Source organism: Pavona decussata, unplaced genomic scaffold (genome assembly GCF_977016875.1).
Source record: "Pavona decussata unplaced genomic scaffold, jaPavDecu1.1 SCAFFOLD_164, whole genome shotgun sequence".
NCBI classification, from domain to species: domain Eukaryota; kingdom Metazoa; phylum Cnidaria; class Anthozoa; order Scleractinia; family Agariciidae; genus Pavona; species Pavona decussata.
The window spans coordinates 600,761-620,438 of NW_028145575.1; the positions used below are offsets into that span (position 1 = coordinate 600,761).

Genomic DNA, 19,678 nt, shown 5'->3' on the forward strand with positions numbered 1-19,678 from the left:
GTTTTGTGATGGAATAGCATCTCACTGGGAGAAGCAGGGATAAGAAATATTCCCAGTTGCTTCATGCTTTGTCAATCAGCTGTGGGCAACTTGTGGCCCATGGACAAACAGAATATTGTGTGGCCCAGTTGCACCAACCCTTCCAGAAAATATCCATTACTGCACCAACCTCATTCCCAGCGGTTTCTCTTGTAGAAAAGCACTGGAAATGAGGTTTCCCCCCACTCCTACCCCTCTGAAAAACTCCAATTTATCTTGAGTTCATACTTTCCTTTAAATTTTTCTGTGGCTGAATGTAATTTAGGCTAAGACTGTTGGGGTGGTCATGTGCATTTAGGGGCCTCATATGAATTTTTGCAGGGCTTACGTGTTTTGCATTCCAGCTGTGTGATGTGCAGTTGCTTTGAGCAATGAATCTGCTTGTGGGGTGCTTTTGCTCCCTCCCCCGCCTTTCTGTTAGTCGTGGTAAGTGGTGTGGATTGGGCGATTCCAGAAAATATCCATACCATACCACGGACGGCTTTTAGGATTTCCGAAGGGGAGGGGGGGTTCACGATTATGGAATTCCGAAGGGGAGGGGGGGTTCACGATTATGGAATTCTGAGGGCATGGGGGGGCCTTTGCTCGTTTTTTAATCAAGGAAATGCTGTTTTCGAAGTTTTGATTCGAAAGATTAAAGTACAATCAAGCATAATTATGTGCAGCGTACTGGTAGCGATCGCGCGTGTTTCCATTCTCAGCTGTGAAACAGCGGCCGAAAAAGGTGCAATCCTTTAATATCGCTTCCTTCACTGTTTATTACTGGGTTAAGTGGACAGGTAGTCATCTTTGAGAGGAAGACACGGTTACGATTTGAAATGAAGAAAACGTGACATCGCCTTTTGAGATTCGATGATCTCGATAATATTTATGCAAATTTGTAACGCTACGCCAAAGATGTAAACAAAGTCTGCTCAAAGGCAAGCGAGCGGCCACGTTGAAGTTTCCCCGGTTCCTTGCCGAATTTTACCGTAGACGTTGTACGTTTTTAAAAAAGGAAATGCTTTTTCCGAAGTTTTCATTCGAAAGATTCAAGTACAATCAAGTATAATCTTGCACAGCGTACTGCTTGCGCAGCGAAGATATTTCAGAAGCGTTCGTGTTACATTCCGCGAAAAAGCCGCAATCTTGTCCACGTGCTCCGGCGTTAGAGTCGATCGATTGGAAGGCTGCTCTTGTATGAGGGTTAATGACTGCTACTTTTTTCAGTAACATTTTGTAAATAAAGTAGATAATTACAAAACAGCAACGATGTATGTTTACTCGTGAGGGACTCGGGCACGTGGAATCGAACATTCAAGACGCGCATCACATATCACTGATAAATTTGCATAAAGTTGTTTTCAATGTAGTTGACAATCGGTAATTTTCTTCTTCCTCGCTAAAAGCGTTTGAAATAGTTAATACTAGGTATTCGTAATGTGGTAATTGAAACCACAAGTTTTCTCTTGATAGCGCCTGGAATCACATGATATCCTGATTAATTTAGCTTAAAAATGTAATTTGAATCAAAGGGGGACTACTTTGTAAAAGCCCGAAAGGGTTTCTTTAGTCTTCAATGTAAATTGCACTATGTACTTATTATGTTACTTATAATTGTGGGAAATAAACATTCATTCATTCATTCATTCATTTAATTGAATTTTTGGTTCAGAAACTGAAGCCGACTGAAGCATTGGATTTTGTGCGGGTATAAAACAAGGGGTGAAAAGAAATAATTTTTGTTTTCATCCAATGCGTTGTTCTAGTTTCCTACTTTTCCTAAAGGAGTTGAATGGCACAAGAAAACAAAGAGGAGTAAAACTGCCGTAAATGGTGTTTATTATTATAGCCAAATTCGGACTTAAAAAGAACATTTCACGGCCTGGCCACTAGCGGTAGGTTTTTCTTGTTGCTGAAGAGTAAAGCTTGTCGCCTAGCGCCGCTAGATCGCAGCCCTGAGGAGGGATAAATTCATGTTCGTTTGTTCATATAGGCGTTGCTAAAATCGAAAATGTACTTCCCAGAAAAACCGGAAATTCTGAAGGGGAGGGGGGGTTCACGATTATGGAATTCTGAGGGCATGGGGGGGTAACGCATTTTGGAATTTCCGAAGGCAAGGGGGGGTTAAAACATGGAAGCCGTCCGTGGTTGGGTATGGATATTTTCTGGAATTGCCCATTCCTAAGGAAGAGTTATGGGAAGTGGAATGTTCTGACCTCTCTGGGACCAAGGAAGAGGTATGGGAGGTGAGACATAACCCTCTGGTCCCCAATCTCATACCCACAGTCCTCAAGCTCTTTGGCCAGCAGTTGGTGACCAGGGGCACTGGAATTTTTATACTGCAGGATTTCTGTGGTAAAACAACGCAAGTTAAAGGCAAAGTGATGCCGTTATATGACAGTCAAGCAAAAAAAATTATCTTTTTCGATCCACTGGTCAAAGCCTGAGGACTCTTAAATTCCAAGTCAGACTATGTTCCCAATAAAAGGAAACAATTTTTATGTCAGCTTACAAAGTGAAAAAAATCACAGTCACTTAACTACAACATCACTAGAAAGAATTGTCATACATGTGTTTTTCAGGAGCTTGCTTGTGGGCAAGGTACAGAAAGCCTATACTAGAGAGTGCACTTATGAGGAAGATCACATCAAACCAACGATGATAGAAGTTAAACTGTAGTTCACCGAGTACTTCTGTAATGATCTCCCGATAGCTGGCAGGCATGTTCATTCTCATTAGCAAAACTGATGATACAAAATACATTCCCATGATTTCTGCGAGAAAGAGGACAATAATGTTTGATGATTTGCTGCTAGCCATTGCATTGAAAAACTTTGTTAGTGTGATAAGAAGACCTCTGATCGATGTCACAATTAGAATCCCAATCAAGAAGAATGAGATGTGCTGTGACCAAAAGAGCACATCAAACTTCCAACCAAGATAATTCACAGTTATTTCAATTCCACGTGTAACAGGATCTGTCTTTCCAACACGGTCAAACACAATGTTCACTGTTGAGATGAAGATTTTCCAGATACAATATCCTGAAAATATGTGCCCAAGGAAATCAAAGTACTTTCCTTGTAAAGTCTTGGATAATTCCATTCTATCTTTGGTGTTGTGAAGGTCTACAATTTCCAGGAAAAGCTGCCGACTGAGCTCTTCCAAAGTATCTACTTCCTTCTGCAGGTAACTTGTGTCAGGGGCACCACTTCCTGTCATGCCACTGAGCATGCTCCAAATTCCTTAAGATAAAAACCATTGAAAGAATTAATAAAATTTGTGCCGCTGGGATACAACAGTCACATGACTCATGGTCACTTTTCATGTCAGTCCTAGATTTAGCGCCAAGACACTAATTTTATTTGGAGAACTCAAAGAAGGGCCTTTATTTGAAATCACAAGTTTTATAGCAGCAGGGAATTAATTTCGGATTTGACCTGAGCATCTGAGAATGTTGAAAATACTTACGTAAAACGTGACAGATAACTGAAATTGTAACAACTGGACATTATCTCAGAATACACTGGTCTGTATCAACATCCTTACAGAATCTGGGGCAGTTAGAATTATTCTTATTAACCCTGCTGCGATTTTCGTATACCAATCAATGTTATGCCCCAGGTGAGGGGTTGGGGAGGATGGGAAAGGTGAGGGGTTTGAAACCAACATTTTCTATTCAACTGTTCCACTGCATGATCCTGCAGGACATTATTCTGTGGATACCTTCTGCAATTTTACGCTATTGGAAATTGAAGTTGTAATGTTGCAGTGCACAAATCAAACTAGGATTTGAAAGCATTAAAAAAGATGAGGACCACACAAATGCAAGCTTGATATGATGTGGGGGTGGGGTGGGGTGTAGGGAGGAGAATGACATTTCAAGAGCCTAACCAGATTAATACCTGTCTTTTGTTGGGTGGCTGCAGCAAATCGCTGGCTCTCTTTCTTTGCTAGTGCAATCCTCTTTTTCTTACTTAGGATAATGTCCATTGTCTGGAACTGTTTTCTTTCGAGATTCTGGATGTCACCATCTGTCACATGTCTCATGAAATACGTCATGTACGTGTACGGACAGTTCACTGCACCAAATCCAGATAATATGGCCATCATAGTCACACCTATCACCCCAACACGGCTGATTCCTTGTTCGATTGAGAAGATTCCATGCTTGGAGCTCAAAATCGGGAACGGATTTCCAATTTTCCAGAACATATACAAGAATGCAATCCAAAAAGCTCCAGCAAGCAAAGCGACGGTAGTTCTGCGGTGGATGAATCGCAATGTTCTGACCAGGAAATAAGAAATGTAAAAGGGAAGGAGGAAGATTAGCGTGAAAAGCATGGAATAAAGGCCGAGTTTCCAGTGAAAGAACCGAGAACTCTTGTCCAAAACCCCCAGAATCTCGAAAATAACCAGTTCGAACATGGTGCACGAAAGTGAGAAAGTCAACGAGAAAACGAGTTGAACCGCCGTGTGGTGGACCTCGTAGTTCCTGAATAGCCTCCTCATGAAGAATATCCACCCCATACCGAAGAAAAAGAACTGAGAGCAAAAAACGACGGAGCAATCTGCGAAAAAAGACATGTCCTACACTAGGCTCTGCCACGTCTTTTCAGCTTTCACCGACGAATGACCGAAACCTGCTAAACCAGGACGAATTATTTACGAAGTGTCACCGATGTTGCGCCGATCACAAGTTGCACGAGATCAAGCAGCGTGACGTAAGTGATAGAAATTCCTGACTCTGCAATTGACCAATCAGAATGCAGAGTGGGGATTTCAAATGCAGTCGCCCAGCACGCGTTGGTAGAAGACGAACAGATCATCGGAAGGAAATCAGGTTGAAGTTAGAAATAATCCACAAAACTACAAGCTTTCGTCTTCATTTTAGTTTTTATCAATCGTATCCCGAGTCCCTTCAGTCCCAAGTACTTGTGCAATCATAATGGCAGCCGTTGGAAGATTAGGAAACGTAAGTTTTTCCATGTAATTCTACCATTCATTTGAACGCCGTTGCAAATATCAATGATGAAGTTTCCTAATTTCACGAAATGGCTCCCAACTCTTAGCAGGTAAAAGGCTGCAACATTTCTAGATATCTTTTTTCCTACACAGTTTATCCGCCAGGACCAAGAAAACGAAGATTTATTGGCTGCTAAAGCGAAATTTTCCAAGAATGCGAGACCTCGTGCAGCTCTCGGCGACTTGGGAAACAAGCCTTCGGCGTTTGCGAGCAAGGTAGGAAAAATTACCGTCTTACTGAACCAATGTGGAAATGCTGGGCTTATTTAAGACGTATAAATCCAGTGGTATTGACTGCACTTTTGTTGCTCTCAGGCCGTCGCTGCGAAACCCAAGAGAACTCTACACAGGTCCGATGCAACGACTGGCTTGGTTTCGAAGCAGGAACATGACGCCAAAAAACAACAAAAGAAGAACGACGTAGACGCCCTTGGAGAAGCTTTAGAGTCTTGTATAATCACTAAACCGGCAAATGTCGAAGATATTGATAAAGAAGATCACTCGAATCCACAATTGTGTGCGGAATACGTACAAGAAATTTACAACTACATGCACAAACTCGAGGTAAGCTTGAAATTTGCATGTGGTGTTGGGATGTTTTTCATTTCTTTTTTTTTTAATATTATTGGAATTTATAATAATGTCAAATTATTTGTTTTTCTTTGTTACCTTCAATGTCTGTAGAAAATTTTGTTGCTGAATTTAACTTTTCCTCCCTGCTAAAATGCTGTTTGATGTTATTGGAGTTGTTTGTTAGCTGCTGCCCAACGGTTCTTTAGCTTTCGCACGCTTGTTGTATTGAGTATCCATCTCGACCCTCTGTCCTTATTTATATATATCAAAGAGATTTCATGTTTGGTTGTCAGTTCCTTTATTTCAATGACTCAGCTGTATTTTTAAGGGTAGAGTACCTTGCCATTCCAAAGCACCTCCAAACTGGTTGTGTGACTTCACTGCATAGCTGCATAGCCACTTCGGTGAAACCTAAGAATATCAAAGGGGAAGTGGTGATCCCATTTACTGTGTAGCCATGTAGCCACTTCACCCAAACAGTTCAAGTATTTCAAAAGGAAGAGAGGTTATCCTGTTCACTGCATAACCGTGTAGCCACCGTGTGACTGCATGCGTACCCACACATCCAGCTTTTTCAGGGGTATAGCTCTATGTGGCGGGGTATTCTGCAGTTAATACCCTGTGCAACATAACAGAATGTTTCTTCCTTGCATCATTGTGCTCCAGGAATGCAATTTTGTAATGCCATTATGTCATCCTGTTATGTCAATAGTTCACAATGGTAAAATAAAGTTGACCTATGATGTTTATTTGTGTTTGCATGACCTTGCCCCGATATGACAGTGTTGTCACCAATAACGGCCATGATAACACTTGTTGTTATTTCGGCTGATTACGCTCATTGGGCCCTTGATGTTACAGGTGAACTTGCTTTTTGCTGGTATCAATTACTCACAAAGTGGCAAGGTTGTTATGGACATGGAAATCGTTGGTGACTTACTAACAGCCCCATGTTGTCTTCATGTTGCTAGTTACCGAGTGTGAACCAGGCTTTAGCTTACGACTTTTTAAAGTTGTTGTTCACAAATTGAATCATCTATTTTACAGTGTGAATTCAAGGTCTCTCCAAATTACATGGAACAGAGAACAATAATCACAGACAAGATGCGTGCCATCCTGGTTGACTGGCTTGTGCAGGTCCACCTTAGATTCCGGCTGTTACAGGAAACTCTCTACATGACAATCTCAATCCTGGATAGATTCCTTTCTGTAAGTTATCAATCCTTATTACTAGAATGGTGGTTGTCTTGGTCATAGTAGATATACTGAGTTTGAATGGATTGCAACTTGAAAAAATGTTAGGCTAACTTTTCTCAGGTTCCTGCATTTTCGTTTCCAAAATGCGCCAGAACAGATCGTGACTTGTTCTTCCAAAACTTCACTTAGAGTTTTCTCTCAGTGTTGTAGGATAGCCCTTTTCACGGTTAACTCTGCTCATTTGAATTACAATGAAATCTAGCATGTATTTTGGGCTATTTTGTAGTGAAAGCCCGAAATTGCCTTGCATCCACATTGGATAACATTGTAATGCAAATGAGAAAAATTAACCGTGAAAAGGGCTATTATTTTGAAACTACGTAATGGTAGTGAAGCACCATTTTCACCCCAAAAGTTCATATTAATCTCTGCGACACTTGCCCTTTACATGCCATTCTTCTGGAACTTTATTCTTTTATTACTTTTGCCACAGGTTCATGATACTAGCAAGGAAGACCTTCAGCTGGCTGGGGTCAGTGCAATGCTTTTGGCCTCCAAGTATGAGGAGATGTATGCCCCTGAAATTAGTGACTTTGTTTACATCACAGACAACGCTTACAATGCCGGCCAGATCCGGAGAATGGAGGCATTCATCTTTAAGAAAGTCAATTTCAGTGTAGGAAAGCCTCTTTGTCTTCATTTCCTCAGAAGAAATTCTAAAGCTGCAGAGGTAATAACTGAGGTTCCAGTTCTTTGTAAAGTTGTTGTTACTACATAACAGAATTTCCAGTTTGTTGTAGAGGGTTCTCCGTTTATTTTAATTGATGCAGTTTTACACAGTGCGTACAGGTTTCAGAGTTCTGTGACTAAATGAGACGCTGCAAGAAAACATGGCCGTTATAGAGAAGTGGCTGTTAATCCTTAATTAGCCCCAACAGTGATGACCATCTATTTTCACCTTAGAATATCACTACTTGGTCAAACATGTAGCTTATGAGAATTAGGGTAAACATCACTAAATACAAAGGGCAAACTTGAAAAAAATGGCCACTTGCTTTATGTTACAATCCATTTCCATCTTAGCCATCCACAACCAAAGATAGTGGAAAAATAGAGTTGTTGTTAACAAAATTGAACCATTATTTTAACATTTCCATTAATACAAATTCATATTTTTGGAGATTCAAAATGACACTGAAAAAAAATGACTGCACAGTTGTGGGTTATTCTTGATTGTTTTTTTCTAACCAAATCACAATTTTGTCTTGTTCTTAGGTTGATGGAATAAAACACACCATGGCAAAGTACTTTATGGAGCTCACCCTTGTGGATTATTCGTGTGTACAATTTCTTCCATCAGAAATTGCTGCAGCGTCATTGTATATTGCAATGAGTCTTCCAACTGGTCCAATTGGTAAAGAACAAATCAGTTTGGAGTGGACACCAACACTAGAATATTACAGCATGTACTCTGAGAGTAAGCTTCTACCGTGTGCAAGACAGATTGCCCTCCTTGTCACAAAGACTATGGATGGGACTGCCAAGCAAAAGGTACGTGCACAATGTTTCAAATGCCTAAAGTATTTCTTTCGCCAGTTCTATTTTGAGAAGTTGAGCCTTCTCAAAAGCAAAGGCCCTTGCATTTGTACGTCAACAAAATGTGCTTTTAATTGAAGAAGTGCCTCCCAGTACAGACTGAGATATTTTAGTGTAGTTAATGACTATGCAGGAATAACAGATCTTCCCAAGGGCTATTGGAATCCAAAAAGAATGCTGTGGGTATCACTTCATTTTTCAGAGATAATTTATTTCAATCACCTCAATATCTGGCATTTTTCTACAGATTAAAAAAAATGCAGTTATCCCTGATTTTGCTTTTGGATTCCAACAATGTGATCTCACTTTGCACTCTGATTTATCGTTTTCTTGGTTGTGTTATCTGAGAGTCTGAAAGAAGCTGAGGGAAACTTACTGGGTACTCCCAGAGGTAAAGAAACTTTTGATTGAATCAACTCTACATGGGTGATCAATCACTTGATTAATCCTATCTCCATTGTGTTCACAGGCTGTCTTTAGTAAGTACTCAAGCAGCAAGTTTATGAGCGTCAGCACACAATCCTGCCTGAGATCTGCCTTTGTTACTAATCTTGCATCTGAGGCATCATAATAGCATCAATCCCCTGGATATTTTTGAAGTGCCCCATTTTGTCTTGTCGTAAAAGACTTCCTAATTTACACCAGAAGGTTTCCATTGAATATAAAACGTTGGCTCATTTTCTTTAGATTTTACACCGATGATTTGTATGTTACATAATTGAACTCAAAGACGACAGCCACTTTCAAAATAATGAAATGTCACAAATGGAAGATGCTACAGATGAGCCGTAAAATTTATAGATAAGTTTGTTTTCAAAGACTTCACACCGCTGTTACTTTGCTTGTAAATAGGTTGGCCATGATTTTAATGCTGGGCTTCAATTTAATCTTTAATAAAATGCCTGCACAATTGTGCATGAGATAAGTGAGCCACCATATCTGATCTGTTTATATTTTGGCTGGCCAACAATGTACACCCTTGGGAAAATAGCTATTGAATCTTGTTTATTTTAATGATTTATGTTAGAGTTATTAGTGTAGTCTATTGCTAGATTTTCATTTCAAATATTACCTTGTAAATTATGTATATATTTATATTAAAGCTAAATAAACAGTGTCTTGTATGATAGAACGTCTTTTTCGTGTGATTGTGTAGAACCCCAACAATGCCTTGTGAACAATCCAAAACAAGGTTGGATACCTTTCCACTCTTTCAAGTGATATAGCTTTTCAAATCATTATTGATAAATAATTCTTAAAAGGGAAATTCAAAGTAGATGTTCACCAAATTTTATGAAAACTAAGATCACATCTCCCAACCCCCATCATGGTTGTGATTTCCTTTTTATCTTCTTGAATTGTTAATGGTTTGAGAAGAAAACAGTATAATTATCATGATAATAAATTACACTCCTATCCTCAGATCATGTGTCCAATAGGCTTCCTGACAACTGGCACATTTTGGTTGATACTCAGTCAATCAACATACAACCAAGTCGAGACCAAGAGTTGGTCAAGACTTGACCAAGTGGAAAAATTGTCAGTCAAAAATTGATTGGCACAAAATCAGTAAAATGGTAGAATATTGGTGAAGTAGCATTGAAATACTGGCAAAGCATCAGTGAAATGAGAATGATGTATTATTCAGTGAGTGACACAGGCATACTTGGGAAAAAAAATCTGAGTGCTCCTGATTCGCACTTAGTGTAAGAGTTGCTCATTAGTTTTTGGCGCGAAAGCAAACGCACGAAAGTTCTCAAACCTATGTTATGCAAATAAGGCTCAACTACTTAAACACTAGCGCGCCGCTTAGTCAAGCGCGTCTGCCTAAAGCCATGATGTGTCAAGAGTGTGGTTAAGCCTACAGAATTGTAAGTCATACATTTCCAGCGATCGTTTGCTAGTTCTTTATGACAAGTTTAGTTTTTCAAACAATATTGTTCTTTTCCTTTCAGTTTGACTATTGCTGTTAAATAGATGCAACTAGTGCAAGAATAAAACGCTCCACATTTCAATGACGCCCAGTAGCCTTCACATCAAGTAACGCTTCGCAACGAAAGCGCGAAACAGGAGTCGAACCTAAGACCTTCTGATTACTAGTTTGGATGCTCCACCACTGAGCTACAGGAGCCTCGTGGGAGCTAAGGCCATTAAACTAGCTTCATGAGACAAACATCCTGCACACTGCTAGGATTTGAATGTCATGTGTGGATACATAATCATTGCATTACCAGGTAACTGTGGCATTGTGTCAAACCTCAATCCGTATTTTTAGACCTGGGAGGAGAGCAATTCATTTCTCTTTTCACTTCATGATTTTTCATTTGTTGGTAATAGAGGATCATGAAAGGCTATTCAGTGTGCCATAAGGAACATGTTGTCAATTACAGTAACTAATAATACTATTATTATTATAGTTACTGCATTTTACTTTCTTGTTTTGCATGCAAAAGACCAACATTTAGATGAGTGTCCGTTGACTGGCAACTGTCCATCAGCAAATTGGCGACAATAAGTATCAGCAAAGCATTGATCAAGTATCGGGGCAGTATTGACCAACATTTTGACCAATACTCACAGAAGTATCAATAAAGTATCGATCAAGAGAGCCTTTTGTAACATATGATCCCTTTCCTCTTTGATCCTTACTAGACTACTTGAGGCTAGAGATTTTGCAATCCGCTTAAGTTAAAAAGATGCATGCGTAAGAGCCAAAATAATAGTGTACAATAATAAGCTGAAAAAAAGTAGGCCCAGAGCGATGATGCCCAGCTTTGATAACCAAAAAACAGGTGCAGTGGATCTGTATGTGAAGTTGTCAAGTGTTCAAGCATATGTCGAGCGCAGTAATAAGCTGCCTTCATTGTTGTTTATCATACACCCATTTAGCTTTTGAGGTCTCAATCCCTCATGGAATTTGTGATGAATGTCTGTTCTGAAGGTATGGATATTTTCAGGTGCCTTTTTTATTGTAGGTCTAGTAGACCTAGAACATTCTAGTACAATTTTAGAACGTTCTCCTCCATGTTTAGATGAAACAAAATGAAAGAAAGCAGTGCAAAACGGAATTGCTTTGAGAGGATTTATTATTCATAGTTTTACAAAACAAAACTGGAAATGGAGAAACTGCTAACAAACACACACAAGGTGGGTTGGCCACTTTTAAAGAGACGCTTAGCTCTCTTCAGCTTCCATTGATTCACCACCAGGCTCTTGAGCACCTGCTTCACCTCCATCAGCCGCCTGCAATTAAACATTCAGTCCCGTGTGTTTCATTAAATCTTTTCAAAATCAAAAAAGGGCTTAACTACCTTGTTTCCAGGGCTCGATCCTCTTCCCATTCCCTGGAGCAGCACTGGAAAAGGAGAGACCCTGGGAACGAGGTTGCTAAACTATCATCATTCAAAACAACTTAGTCAAGTTCGTCGCTCACAAAGAGTAAAATGAAGCTTCCTGGGATATATCACTTCTTATTAAAAACTGGATCATTGTATAATGTAATTCCAGGGATTTGATTGGCTTAACAGCCGCGGTATATGAGCCATTATACCATGTCCAAGAAATAACGATCATTAATTGTCTTCTGGTTGTTCTTGCAAAGCAAAATCAGTAAGATCTATAAATATTTCTCAATTGTTCTTAATAAAACATCATTACACTCACCCTTGTTGGATATGAGATGATTATAGCCAACTCGGCACTACCCACCTCATTGGCTATCTATCATATCATATCCAACGCGCGCTCGTGGAATAATTGTTAATTAGTACTTCGCTGAAAACTTGAAGTCAAATCTTGCATTTATAGTGTTGTAACTGTTGTACTCATACTGGGATCTAACGGTCTCTATTATTATAAGCTTACCCCTGATTCTGCCTCCATGGCTACATCAGCAGCCTTCAAGATAGAACAAGAGGTCATATTGATAAATTAAATAATACTTAAAAATTCTTAATATTAAGCCCACCAAATTTGAGATACAAACACCCCTACATTTCATACATAATTTTCAGCCTCCCAAGTGAGCACCCATGGACTCTGAGGGTAAACTATCATGTTTCAAGTTGTTTTATATGCAAGTGCACCCAATTTTGAAAAGTAAAATTCCCTCAGATAACATTATTCCCCCTGACAGTAAACCTCTAAAGAGTCCTTCAAACAAATGTGAGCCCCAGGACTTATATTCAGATTTTGGTCGAGGAACAAGGAACTCTGATTCTTACATAATACCAAGTCTGTATAACATAAGGGAGTTGATTTGGAGCACATACAGTGTACACCTGTTTTACATCAAGCTCTTCAAATAATAAATTTTTTATTGTAGTCCACAATTATGTTATGAAGTCTCTAAGCCTGCCTAATAAAGGAAATAGTACTACAAATTACCTCCTCTCCCCTTCTTCTCTTTGTTTGATCAATTCCAGCCAACTACAACAAGTTAAGGTTTCAAAAAGAATTCTCAAGGGTACAAAATTATGGTCACATTCTGTCAATGTTTCTCGATATGACTCAGACGTGCTAGAAGATGATGAACTGATGAAGCTAGTCTTGACTGGAAAGTTTTTAAAACACTTTAGTCTGACAACTAACAAAACTGTTGCCGTGAGATTCTGTATCAAATTGGAATTTGGGAAAGGTTGTGAGCAGAGGGGAAAACTGGAATATCTGTTGAAAGACTTCCCAGAGTAAGGGTGAGAACTAACTCACATATGACACTGAGTCTGGAATGAAACACAGATTACAATGGTGGGAGGCTTGCAAGTGGTCTCACCACCATGCCATCCCTGCTCCCAAATAGTAAACAAAGCAACAAACTCTCAAAATTGTGTAAAAGGATACGTAAGGGGCTACTCCTTCATCACTGTATATGACCAGATTCTGTCCCTCTCCAACAACTCCAATGGAACAGTTCTACAATGAAATATCACAGTCTCAGTGGTCAACTTGAATGAAACTGATTTAGTACAAACAACATTAGATTCAAGACTGAAACACAACGCAATTATTATTGTTACAATAAAATGATTATAATAAATGTTATAATAAATGATTATAATAAATAAATGATTATATAAGTGTTATAATAAAATGATATAATTATGCAGCCTGTCAACACCATCACCTGATGAAGACCAGCAGTAAGTAGCGAGACGTGACAATCCATATCGCAGTGAGCATATCTTATCATGATAAACAACACAGAAAGCTATATCAATGTAAAGCGCTCTAAACAAATATGAATGATGGAGGATGTACATCTTGATTTTGAACTTTGTAAGCTAACAGAAAAGTGTAATCAAAGCACTCGTCTCTACACGTCCATGTGTACTTAGCAGTCATTTATTTTGAGCCACACTACCACAGAAGATGGTCACAGAGTACCTTTGTTGTTAGCTCCTGTTCATTAGGGAGTGTTTCTCTAAGTGCTCGTAAACCATGTTTAATTAGCTCCTCAGGCTCACCTACAAACAAACAGCATCATCGTGTTATCAACTTTAAGTGCACACCAACAACCATCGTATAAAAATTTGTGATACACAGTCTGTATGACAATTTGTATGAAATACACTACTAACATGTGCACCTGTATGTTACTCTATGTAAAGACATGAAACTTGTCGATTGTTTTTATATGATTCAGAATTAAAGAACAAAAAAGTGAATGTCTCTGAGCAAAGCTCTTGGTGCAAAGGTATGCATCCCTTGTATCAGTTACAGAGGCGAATCAATGACTTTGAACTATGATGTGGCTGACACACAGTGAAAATATCAAGAGCATTTTTGTAGTCACTATTGCACAAGCCTGAAGTCACATTTTCACCATAAACTTGACTACTGTTTCCTTTGTTAGGATGTGTTCAGATGTGATTTTCACTCAAAGCTAACACGTAACACTTTTCAAAACAAGGGGTAATGCCTTGGGGTAATGCAGTGGAGTTGAAGCAAAAAATCAACATTGTGCAGTAGCAACTTAAGCATTGATGTGCTTCCTGTCAACTATAATGTACTTACAATCACGAAATTCATCCAAGTGTCTTTCAAGATATGTCCTTGCAGACTGAAAAAGACAATCAAAAAGATTTTCTGCTATCTTGTCCCCATAGTTTTCTTATAAAAGTACTGGGAAGAAGTGGAGGGGTTGAATAAGCATTCATTTGATATTACAAGAAGAAATTTAATGCTAATCACTGTTAGGGCTTAAAAGGTCAAATATACATTGATTTCAAACCTATAAAGGGGAGCTCCCTAGCATAATTTTTTTTGTTATAGTTCTCAGGTTGGATGGTCAGTTGCTTGCTTTTAATTTTTCTTTGTTCTCAGGTTGCAACTTAAAACACATGTTGTGCTTAAGCCAGCTAACATTAATTATTTTATTTTATGTCAGGTTTATTACTAATCAAACCGGTTTTAAAAAATTCAGACCAAAAGCAAATTTAAACCACAAAATCATGGTTCCTATCACAGAGTACATAACACAGAGTATTACCATGTCCATTGACATAGGGAACTAAAAGCTGTGGCAATACCTGTGATCGGGCACCAATAGCCATTGCTTTACAATCAAAGTAGTTTGCTGATGGGCAGGTCTGGTAGATATGAGGGCCCATGTCCTGCGAGACACAACACCAACATTACATTCAACATTTAACCTCAGTTTTCTGGGTGTGGAATTAAAAATCAGGGATGAAATAGACTTGCAGCCTTCAATAAATTAAATAGCACTTAATTGTTTTGTAGTTGATACATGTACAAGTACAGCAATCAATTTTCCTTGAAAAAATGTGAAAGCTCATAGAGATCTTCCTTAAAGGGGCAGTATCATGGGGTTTTTGATATCTTTTGTTAAAAATGATGAAATAAGACCTCCAATCAGCTGTCAAATAATTCTAGAATGACGAGAGGAAAGAAATCAACTCAATTCTTAAAAGGAACAACTCGTGATCCATTCTAGCGCATTTTGGAAACAAAAATGCGCGAACTTGAAAAACATTAGCCTAATATTTTTCAAGTTTCAATCTATTCTGACCTACTCTGTCTCTGGCCAGAGGCATTAATCGACAGTCTTATTGCACTGAGGTGATAATTTATAACAAACTTGACAATTATTTCTCTGTTTCTGCTGACAGACAAACATTTTTAGGTTTTGAAATGACAGCAAATTTGCATGATACTTCCCCTTTAAACTTGTAGAAATGTAAATAGATTTAAAATTTACATTTTTACAAAGAAAGGTATGGAATTGGAGCAGTGGTAGCCTGCCAACCACACATTTAAATTAATAAATGGAAAATTCAAGCTTTGTAGCCCTCGTGTGAAGCAGTTAAATTCATCATCATGATGGTGAATCTATTCATTCATGAAGTTATTTATTAATTTAATTCATGGTAACCACATGTATTTTAGACATTAATGACTAAATTATTAGCGTTGACTGTCTGTCACATTAACTTATATCATGCTAGAAACCTTATCCATATTAAAAGAAATAAAAAGCAAGGTATTAAAATCACTTGTTGGGCAACCAGCAAAATAATATAACTGAGAACAACTTTATTCCGTCAGAAACTAATTTTAACAAACTAAGGTCAATTAATTTTAGAGATTGCAGCCAGAGAAGATTACTTCAATCTACTCACATCATATCCAGCAACAAGCAGACCCACTCCATAAGGCCGTCTTCCATATCTTTGGGTTGGTATTTGCATTTCTGATAAGTGTGGTCAAGATTTTTCATTGTAATTTGTATTGCAGATTACGGTCATTTCATGTCACGCGTGACCAGTATTTCCGAGAATGAAATGAACATTCGAATTTCTCTCTGTAATGTCTGACATGTGAATGGAATGTTGAACATTTCTCTGGAAATCTTTCCGAAAAAGACGCATTAACAGAAAAAAAAAGATTCAAAATGCGTGGGAAACAATTGTTATTCTTGAAATACTTAATACTGTTATGTAAAGAAAAATTCATAGCTTTATGCATGCCGTCAATAAACTAGAGAAATTTAAACAGGAACTCTGAAATCTCGTTGGCGATGTTCAAAACTGACATGTAAGTTTCAAAACTCTGTTCAAACTTCAAAAATACAGGTCATGAGTGACGTGAATTGACTGTAAGTAACTAAGATCAAATCATTATGATTTATATTTCCACAGCAATTACATTTGTACAAATAAACTAATAAAAATAGTTACTGGTATCATAAAAAAGTTTGAAGTTGTTGGCTGGCTGCCATAACTACTTCACAATATTTAAAAGCTAAGCAAATACATGTCAGCTTTGAAACATTCTCATCAACTTCAACAAATTACTGAGTCAAAATTTCTACAGACTGTAGGTATTTCAGAAAAAGATACTGTCTCCAACTGCTGACACAAGTCTTGATACTGGCAGCCTTCTGTCATACGCATACTTGGAGTCCAGACATTCGCTCCTCATAAATTTACTATAATTATGCAGCAGAAAAGAAACACAATCAAATAGTTAATTACTAACATACCATGCCAACGGAGTGACTTTTCAACTAATGAACTAGACTAAGGAGAGCAGGGATGGCACAGTGGTGAGAGCACTCGCCTCCCATCAACGTGGCTTGGGTTAAATTCCCGGTGTTGATGTCAGATGTGGGTTGAGTTTGTTGTTGGTTGAATCTCGTCCTCGCTTAGAAAGGATTTTCATAGGGTACTCTGGTTTAACCCACTCCTTAAAAAGCAAATTTTCCAAAACTAATTTGATCTGAATAGTTCCCCCAATTAGTGCTAGAACTGCCCTAAATATATTGAGACTTAAATAAAATGATTTATTTAACAATCCTCTTCATCACTTTTGGGAACCACATTGGGGCAGATGGTGACATGATACAATTACACTGTTTGCTTTTTCATTCATTACCATTTCCGTTGCTGTTGTTCTTGTTTTGTTTTTGCTTTTTTGTTGTTGTTTTGGGATCTAAAAAGTCACTTCAACTCTTTATTTTTCAGCATTAAGTAAACTTATCGCCTCACCTTAGGAGTCGTGCATCTGCAGTAAGGCCTGCAATGGACACAGCCACATGATCATCAATTGGCAGAATCTTCTTCTGGTGTGCAGATAACTCTGATGCTGCTCTCTGGAAAGATCACAGGAAAATGCATGGTATTGATATACTGCTGATAAAATTTGGTCCTATTTTATTGAAACCTTGTCAAACAAAAAGCTAATTAATTTTCCAATGAAATCAACAATAAACTTACTTTTAGTGCCACTAAAACTGCATGAGTTTTTGATTTCAGTCCAACTGTTGCTGATCCCTGTTCAGAGCAAATTAAATCAGAAAGTTCAACATTTCAGGTCTGCACTACCATTCTTTTTACCACAATTGGACTTAAGTACACAAAAAGGTAAGACAAGATATATTTAATATTCACCTGTTTGACTGCTTCCATTGCATATTCAATTTGATGGATGCGGCCCTGCAAAAACAATTCAAGTTGCAATGGAAAGTTCCAGAAAATAGTGATTTCAATATTATAACAATTGGGCAATTGATTCAAGAGTTTGCTTATGAAAGAAAGCTTTAATTACAGTAAGACGGTCTACCTACAAACCCGCAAATATAATGCTTTGGAGAGGTGCCCATTTCTAAAATACCCATGCACCAAACGTAGCTCAAAACCCAAGACATACCAACTGGCCTATAGGTAACCAAAAAAAGGCATGCTTTTTTAATAAAAGACCATCCAGTTTTTATCCATAAAGTAGTAAACGATCCCCATAGGGTGGTTTGTAATTGGATGATAATGCCCAAGGCTACATGATTGTCCAAGAAATGAACAGATGCCCCAGAAGGGAAGTTTTGAGGGCAGGCCACTGTGAAACTTTTAGGACAATCTTTCTGCTGAGGGCATTTTCATCTGATATAACAGCTAGCCAGAGAGGGTTTTTTAATAACCCTCTTCTTAATTTCTGAAATGCAAGTGCTTTATTCAAGACATGATTGCCAGCAAACAAAACCAAGCCGACTAGCTATATAGCTTACTTGATTTTATTATCACTGTGATAAGATTAGAACAGCTTCAGAACCTGAAAAATCTGAACTTTTTTCTTAAAAAAATCCGGCAAAAGATATCAAATCCGATGACTGTTATCCTCTGTACCAAGTGATGTACACTGTATTTCATCAGATCAGAGTCCCGTAAATTAATTGATGCGTTCTGAGCCCCAATACCAAATTTATATTCTCCTTACTGTTCTCTATATTTCTTGTTATTAGTGGGGAGAATTTGTTTATACATCGAAAAACATTATATCTTTGGAAACCATTTCCTTTGTTCTGTATGAAAGTTGTGACAATGTAATGAGAAATTACATGCTTGTTGCAAATAGGATATAAAGGGTTTAACACAAAAATATAACCTTTATCATCCCCTCTCCCCCTCCCCCCTCCCCCCCAAAAAAACTTCTGTAAGCACCAAGCTCAAGTACTTCCAATAAGCACCATGTCCCTGTTAAGCCATTCCATGCTTATTTGGAAGTAACGCTTAGTCCTATTTTTTTCTCTTCAATGCAGTTCTTATTGGGGAACAGTGCTTGACTGGATAATTGGATTTTATCAAGTAAATACATAACGACAGGTTGTACTTTACCTGTGGACTCCACACTGTAACATCATTGTCATACTGATTACGAAACTAAGAAAAGAAAAATGCACAAACTTGAAGCAAGGACATAAAATTAGTTCAGCTGAATGTGATATGCCGACAAATAGTAAAAGTATATGCAAAGGAAATGTCTGGTAAATCTGTCAATGTCTTGAAATAATTTCAGCTTAATTTAAGCTGATTTAAGTTAGCTTAAAGTAACTTTTCTAAAGCGATTTTTTCAATATTTTCATGATCTTGATCACTTAGATTTTTATTCAAGTTATCATCTTAGGTTTCATTTTGGAAAAACAAGGATCACTGATGGAAATGTCTTCAATTAAATCTTAATATTCGGAGACATATGCGGATGGAAGTTGTTGACAACGTGACTCAGCATGGCAAGATGTAGGCAAGATGCGTCTTGAGTTTATGCCCTGTTTTTTCTACTTTGGAGCGGAAAAAACTGCGAAAAACAAATCCAAGTATAAAAAATCCCTTTCTTATATAAAAAATGTCCCGGTATCATAAAAAAGAACGAGAAAAATAACACTTTTGGCAAAAGAAACTTACCATTATGCCCGGTAAATGAGAGTGATTGGTAGCAACTGCTGTCATATAGTATCGTGGTCTCGTTTTGAGACCAC

At 38.1% G+C, this 19,678-nt stretch overlaps 3 protein-coding genes across 3 annotated transcripts; 1 reads left to right on the forward strand and 2 right to left on the reverse strand.

The window, feature by feature from the left end:
* Positions 1-2,479: 2,479 nt before the first annotated feature.
* Positions 2,480-4,710, reverse strand: LOC146464368 (Golgi pH regulator-like). Its single transcript, XM_085129827.1, has 2 exons — positions 3,927-4,710; positions 2,480-3,266 (listed from the first exon to the last, which is right to left on the reverse strand). Exons 1-2 carry the CDS (start codon positions 4,606-4,608, stop codon positions 2,572-2,574), a joined length of 1,377 nt encoding a protein of 458 aa, XP_084985953.1. The 5' UTR covers positions 4,609-4,710; the 3' UTR covers positions 2,480-2,571.
* A 123-nt stretch (positions 4,711-4,833) lies between these two features.
* Positions 4,834-9,529, forward strand: LOC146464369 (G2/mitotic-specific cyclin-B-like). The gene is made up of 7 exons (XM_085129829.1): positions 4,834-4,996; positions 5,140-5,262; positions 5,362-5,610; positions 6,667-6,828; positions 7,310-7,546; positions 8,092-8,367; positions 8,882-9,529. The coding sequence occupies exons 1-7, from the start codon at positions 4,970-4,972 to the stop codon at positions 8,981-8,983; spliced, it is 1,176 nt and encodes a 391-aa protein (XP_084985955.1). The 5' UTR covers positions 4,834-4,969; the 3' UTR covers positions 8,984-9,529.
* Positions 9,530-11,480: 1,951 nt separating this feature from the next.
* LOC146464370 (proteasome subunit alpha type-1-like) lies at positions 11,481-19,664 on the reverse strand. The gene is made up of 14 exons (XM_085129877.1): positions 19,605-19,664; positions 19,038-19,082; positions 17,820-17,864; positions 17,646-17,702; positions 17,418-17,521; positions 16,770-16,858; positions 16,050-16,120; positions 14,940-15,023; positions 14,425-14,470; positions 13,795-13,874; positions 13,252-13,323; positions 12,799-12,840; positions 12,277-12,309; positions 11,481-11,655 (listed from the first exon to the last, which is right to left on the reverse strand). Exons 1-14 carry the CDS (start codon positions 19,647-19,649, stop codon positions 11,587-11,589), a joined length of 882 nt encoding a protein of 293 aa, XP_084986003.1. The 5' UTR covers positions 19,650-19,664; the 3' UTR covers positions 11,481-11,586.
* Positions 19,665-19,678: the final 14 nt, after the last annotated feature.